At 47.0% G+C, this 6,493-nt stretch overlaps 1 protein-coding gene and 1 long non-coding RNA gene across 3 annotated transcripts in view; one reads left to right on the forward strand and one right to left on the reverse strand.

Annotated features, from left to right (window-relative positions):
* AFAP1L1 (actin filament associated protein 1 like 1) overlaps positions 1–6,493 on the forward strand; it is a 57,742-nt gene that overhangs the window by 31,448 nt on the left and 19,801 nt on the right. For both annotated transcript variants that reach the window (XM_006906377.3, XM_006906378.2), the window contains exons 7-9: positions 169–380; positions 2,104–2,283; positions 4,229–4,321. In XM_006906377.3, coding sequence (XP_006906439.1) covers positions 169–380; positions 2,104–2,283; positions 4,229–4,321 — 485 coding nt within the window. The remainder of the gene's footprint in view (positions 1–168; positions 381–2,103; positions 2,284–4,228; positions 4,322–6,493) is intronic.
* The window catches only part of LOC112475219, a 57,775-nt gene that overhangs the window by 28,814 nt on the left and 22,468 nt on the right, over positions 1–6,493 (reverse strand). The gene's annotated exons all lie outside the window — the stretch shown is intronic.

Raw genomic sequence — 6,493 nt, forward strand, 5'->3', positions numbered from 1 at the left:
GTGGTAAATCTGTAAAATTCAGCATCCACGTGGGGGTTTAGTCATTACTGTGACCACACCTCACACCCACCCCTTCATGGTCCCGGGGACCCAGAGCAGGGATCCCTGCAGAGGGGCTGCCTCCCGGGTGATGGCACAGAGGCAGGTCCTTTCCCATGGCACCTGCAGACAATGACTCGGATGCAATGAGCAGCTCCTACGAGTCCTACGACGAAGAGGAGGAAGAAGGGAAGGGGCTGCAGCCCACACACCAGTGGCCCTCAGAGGAGGCCTCTATGCACCTGGTGAGGGACTGCAGGATATGTGCCTTCCTGCTGCGGAAAAAGCGCTTCGGGCAGTGGGCCAAGCAGCTGACCGTCATCAAGGAGGACCAGCTCCTGGTGAGTGGGCGTGGACAGGTTCCTCTCGGCCTCACATGGACTTGTGCGTGTATGTGTATCCCTCTATGTGTGTGTGTGTGTGTGTGTGTGTGTGTGTGTGTGTACGGGCGTGTCTGCCTCGGTTCCTCTAGGCTTACTTTGTGCACAGAGGCTCAAAGCCTCTTCAAAGCCTGCTGCTTTGAAGACCAGTGCTCTTCCACTGTAGCAGAATTTAGAAAAAAAGGAAACTCGAAGACCTGATATACTTTACCAAGGTTTTGTTTTGCCAGAGGCAAATTTTTTATCACTTTAAACAATGTTTATTGTTTTTCATTATGCAAGTAGACATGTTTATTTATAAAACTAGAGAAAAACAAAATGAAAAATGATTTTTAAAATCACCACCTATAATCCCATTGACCAAGAGCTAAACACTGTTAAGTTTTATTAGATATTTCCACCCTCATTTCTATAAATCTCTTTTCCAAAACTGAGCCCATGCAACACTTGTTTTCTTAAATTTTTTTAATTTATCATCTCTCATCACTATTATTTCATAAAAGAAAATGGACCTTTAATAACGAAGTAGGAAGATGGACATAATTTCAGAAAAAAATAATAGCTCTCTACCCCAAAATCTGTTGACAAGCCTTGTCTAACATATATTCATTTGAAACATGACCTCTTCTCACCCTAGGGCAGTGAAAAGATAATCCCAGGCCAGAATCAGTCCAGGGTCATGCCTACTCTTTCCGCTCCTTAGGCCCTCTATTTTTTTCTTGACTTATTGCACTAGCTAGGACCTCCAACACAATGTAAATAGAAGTGGTGAGAGCAAGCATCCTTGTCTCAGTCCAGATCTCAAAGGAAACATTTCAGTAATTCACTATCGAGGCTGACATTTGCTGTGAGTTGTTTGTGCTCCTTATTATCACATGAAAGAAGTTCCTTTCTACTATTTTGCTAAGAGTTTACACTATAAATAGGTATAGAATTTTATCAAATACTTTTTGTTTCTATCTGAGATATGTGGTTTGTCTTTTTCTGTGAGTATGATGAGTGATAGGATTACTTTTTGAATGCTAACCACTCTTATGTTCCTAGAATAAACCCTACTTGGTCTTAATGCAGTATGCTTTTTCAAATTCTATTTGCTAATGCTTTGTTTAAGGCTTTTGCAAGGGTTATGAGAGAGATCAGCCTACAAATTTCCTTTATTGTGATGTCATTGTCAGTTTCTGGTATCAAGGTAATGTTGGCCTCATAATAAGAACTGGGAAGTGAGAATCATTATTGATAAACTATCAACTTCCCAAGCTCAACCCTCTATCTCTGCTAAACTTCTCTCTCACATTCCTGCCATGTAGCCTGTTAGTAGCAGGGAGCTGACTTCCTTCCAAGGCAGCCTGTTTCTTCTCTTTAGAGAAGTTCTTTAGAATAGAATGGTTTTCCTAGTATTGTACTAAAATCTACCTCTTCCTAATAAGTAGTTGTGCCCCCTGGGGCCCCTTGGTAGCTCTGAGATCTGAAGATTGCCCAAAGATACTCCCTCCCAGGCTTCTCTTCTCTGGGATGAACAGCCACAGCCCCTGTCTTCATGCAGTGCCCACAGCTGGGCTGGGTGGCAGAGGACTCTGTGGTGTAGGTTTAGCCCCCCTTCCCCCTCCCCGAGTCTTTGTGTGAGGGTATGTCTCTCTTCCACCCTCCACTCCTGGAAGCCCTGACCTCTTCTCTCCCTCTCCAGTGTTATAAAAGCTCCAAGGACCGGCAGCCACATCTAAGGCTGGCGCTGGATGTCTGCAACGTTATCTACATGCCTAAGGACAGCAGGCACAAGAGGCACGAGCTGCGCTTCTCCCAGGGGGCTACTGAGGTCTTGGTGCTAGCACTGCAGAGCCGGGAGCAGGCCGAGGAGTGGCTGAAGGTATGGGGGACCTGTGCCCTCCTCCTGCCTGCCCTCCCTTCCTTCCTCTTTCCAAGACCCAGCCTTTAGTGGGATGGACTCCTGTCCTTGGGATAGACTTTGCTCAGGGGAGGGGAGTTAACCCCAGCACATAGCTAGGGCTTATGTGTGGAAATGGGCCTCAGACATCTCCAGGAGATAGACCTCTGGCTGGAGGCCTGTGTTTCTTCTCCTTATTTGAATCCCCTTCCTAACATCCCTACTGTGGGCTTGTCTTGCCTGCACTTGTACACCCCCTGGAATGGGGAACTTCATATCTAAGAAGGAAGCTGACTTTATCATTAGATAAGCTAATCCTTTTTTTTTTCTTTTAAATAATAAAACATCCCTTGTCTTAGGTGAAATGTACATTCTTGTAACATCTGGTCCAGCTTCTGCATCTCACAGCTACACAGAACTCTTAGAGCTACCATGTATTGAGCACTTACTTTGTGCCATGTATTCTACTAAGAGCTTTACATATATATCTCATTTACTCTTTGCAATGGGTATTACTGTTCCCATTTTACAGATAAGGAAACTGAGGCACAGAGAAATTACATGACTTGCCAAAGATCACACAATCGAGTGGTTGGGGCCAGGATTAGAAGCTAACAAGGAAATCTACTCCAAAGGCTATACGCAGGGTGGCATAGTGATGACAAGGGAGGACTTTGGTGACATACAGACTTGAGTTCAAATCTCAGGCCTAAGTGGCTCTGTGATTTTCTGCAAATGACTTCATCTCTCTGTGCCTATTTCCTCCTCTATAAAATGGTTCTTGTAGGGATTCTAGAGAGCTCTTGACTTCGTGCCTGCCAAGCAGTAAGTACTTAGTAATTGTCAATGATTATTGCTATGATGGTGAAGCCCCCATCCCCAGTCCCTTCGAGCAGGCCCTTCATCCCGGCACCCACCCTGTCTCCATTTCACTGACACCCTTCTCCCTCCAGCTCTGATGTTCCTGCTGGAACAAAGAAACCAACCTCCACTCCCTCCCCATCCTCCCTTCCTTCCTGTGATAACCAGCTCTCCCACTGGAATGTTTAGTGTTTCTCATTACTGCCTTTGTCTTAGGAAGGGAAGGAAGGGAGAAAACTTGCCTGCTGGGGGAGCCTTTGCCCTCAAGGGAACCAGTGGGTCAGAGAAAGGAGCCTTAGACCCCAAGTTAAAAGGCCTGTCTTGACATCCTGTCCCAGGGGGCCATTAACCCAGAGGTTAAGTGCAGGCAAGCACAGCTCAGCCTCTTGGAGCCTTATCATCCTAATCTGTAACCTGGGGACCACAATTGCCCCTGCCCCACAAGGCTCTGTAGGAATACAATCAAATACTCCATGTTAAGCCACCTAGAAGGTGAACCACAAATGGTGGCTGTTATTTCATATGGGCTTATGCCATGTGACCTTTGATGGGTAAGTTAATGCCCTAGGGTCTTGGTTTCTACAGCTTTGAAAGGGAGGAGATAATCCTGGCTGCCCCACAGGGCTGTGAAGGTCCAACAGTCACAGAAGTGAGTCCCTCACCCTGTGCAAGGCATCCCGCTTCACGGGGCCCTTCACACCCATCATCTCACTGGCCCTCAGACAACCCAATGAAGTTATAACCCATGTTGCAGATGGGGAAATTGAGGCCCATAGCAAGGAAGTGGCTTTCCTCAAGGCCACACAGCTAATTAGCAATGGAGCCAGGTCTAGAAGCCAAGCCTCTTGGTTCCTAGCCCCATATCTTTTCAATTCAAGGGACAGATATGGGAGAAAGCCTTGTTAAACCCTGACATGCCCCACACATGAGGCAGGAGGCCATGTCAACCTTCTGTCTAGTGGTCCCAACCCCTTTGCTCAATAACCCTAATCACACAGGCCCCATTCTTCCTTTTGCCTCCACAGCATTCCTCCCCCCTGCTCACAGCTGTACATCCTTTCTACAGGTCATCCGAGAGGTGAGCAAGCCCATCACAGGAGCCGAGGGGGTGGACATGCCCAGATCCCCAGTCCTCCTGTGCAAAACGGATCTGGACAAGGTACATCTATCTCCATGAGGTTTCCTCTGGGACTGGCAGTGGGGACTTAGCATAGGCTTTGCCCTGGGGAGACTCTCAAGCTGATGATGATTCAAGCATTATTATACAACTATGGTGTCATACAACTCTGAGTGGTGGTGTACAACTATGAGTGCCCAGCACAGAGCTGACATAACAGTAGGCACTCAATAAATGTCTACTGAGTGACTAAATGCCCATGTCCATGACATAATACAAGCCAAAAGAGGAAGTGATTAATCCTGCTAGGACAGGAGTGCTCACATTTGAATGGAGCCATGGAAAGTAAACTGGAATCTGTCAATCAGAAGAGTGTGCCCCATTGTGACATGAGTGAAGCACTCATTTAGTAGTTGCTCAGGCCTTTGGTAAATACAGGCTAGTGTCTATGCCTTGCCAGGTAAGAAAGAGACTCAGCCCCAAATCCTATGGGGAGGTTTAAGACTCACATGCATGGGTTTTACATGCATAATAAAAGCTAGTAGTTATGAAATATGACTGTGAGGCCGGCATTATTCTAAATGCTTTGCATGTATTACCTAATTTAATTTCTACGACAATTCTAATGAATTACATTTTCAGATGAGGAAGCCGAGACACAGAGATTTACCTAAAGTCGCATAGTTAATAAGAAAAATAACTAGGATTTATACCAGGCAGCCTGGCTCTTGATGACTTTGCCACTCCACCTCTCAAGGGGGCGGGGGCAGGGTGAACTCCACTTGGTAAGCAGTTAGTGACCATCAGCAGCATGCCAGCCACTGTTCTAGGCACTGCGGTGCAATCCTAACAGAAACAGACATAACCGCTACCTCCAGAGGAAGTCAGATATGAACAGAATCATCACACAGGTTTAGAAATGCCAGGCTGTGTAGGTACTAGGAGGGTGACCTGGGAGTGCATGCCAGGGGGTCTGCTCTTGGCTCAGGGCTCAGGGATGGCTTCTCTGAGGGAGTACATTTCCAATAGGCTGAAAAATTAGTGAGAAAGGGGAAGCAAAAGGCATTCCAAGCAGAGGGAACAGGCCCTGGGGCAGAGGAGGCACGGAATGGAAAGAGGCCAGTGTAGCTGTGCTTGGAGAGGAGGAGGGGCTTGTCAGCCCTAGCTGAGTGGTCCTGGAAAGCTGCAGTGAAGGGGACAGGAGCTCATGCTAGCTGGAGGGGCGAGGAGGGTTAGGGAAGATGGCCCCTATGTTGAGCCTTAAAGAATGCACAAGATTTCACTGGGGCAGAGGTGGGCCAAGGTACAGAGGCTGCAAGGGAAGGGAGCAGCAGAAGCAAAGGTCAGCAGGCAGTCACTAGGAGAGGAAGGGTGAGGCACTCTTGCACCCAAGATGTTGGAGAAGTTCAACCCTATCCTCACTTAGCCTTTGCTGTTAGTGGGGCCTGAAAGAAAGGTTGATGGTGTAAATGAATGAGTGAGTGAGTGTGTGTGTGTGTGTGTGTGTGTGTGTGTGTGTGTACACCTGCAGGTGCATGTTTGGTGCAGTTCAAAGGGTGTGTAGAGAGAAAAAAGAGGCAAGCTTGTAGAGAAGAGCTTTCCTGTGGTGAGAATACAGGGGAGGGTAGCTAAAACATTTAGGGTGGTATTTTTGGAGGGGAGTGGGTGTGGGGATGTAGTACTAGTGAGTCTGTCTCTCCATGGAATTGTGTAACTGAAGTGCCGCCATCATCATAAACTCAATTCCAAAGTACTGACAGTGTTTCTTTGTATTTCTTCCCCTCTTGATGAAAAACTTCACATGTGTTGCAGAACATCTAGAACCATAGTCTGTTTCATCATTTATAGGAGTGATTCTTACACTTTTGCCAGTCTATCCCATATCTGACTGACAGTTTCCAGTTTTCTAGCCTTTGGAAATTAAGAAGAGCACACAGTCTCTCCTATCTTCCCTGCCCCTAGTACTGTGTTTATAGGGAAGCATCCCTGAGCCTGGTCTGGGAGGCCCTTGGCAAGCAAAGTTTAGGAGCTGCAGAGCTCTGTAATTCCACCTTTTTAAGTGGATGAGTATCATTTTATCCTGTCCTGAGGCTGGCTGGCACAGTTTTGCTTCTCAAAGTGAGATGGCAGCACACCATGTAGGTGTTAGAAATGATACTCCATTGACCTCCCAATTTCACTTGGGCTCATTGGTACCTCACAGCAGCCCACTGG

Source organism: Pteropus alecto, unplaced genomic scaffold (genome assembly GCF_000325575.1).
Source record: "Pteropus alecto unplaced genomic scaffold, ASM32557v1 scaffold40, whole genome shotgun sequence".
Lineage (NCBI taxonomy): Eukaryota > Metazoa > Chordata > Mammalia > Chiroptera > Pteropodidae > Pteropus > Pteropus alecto.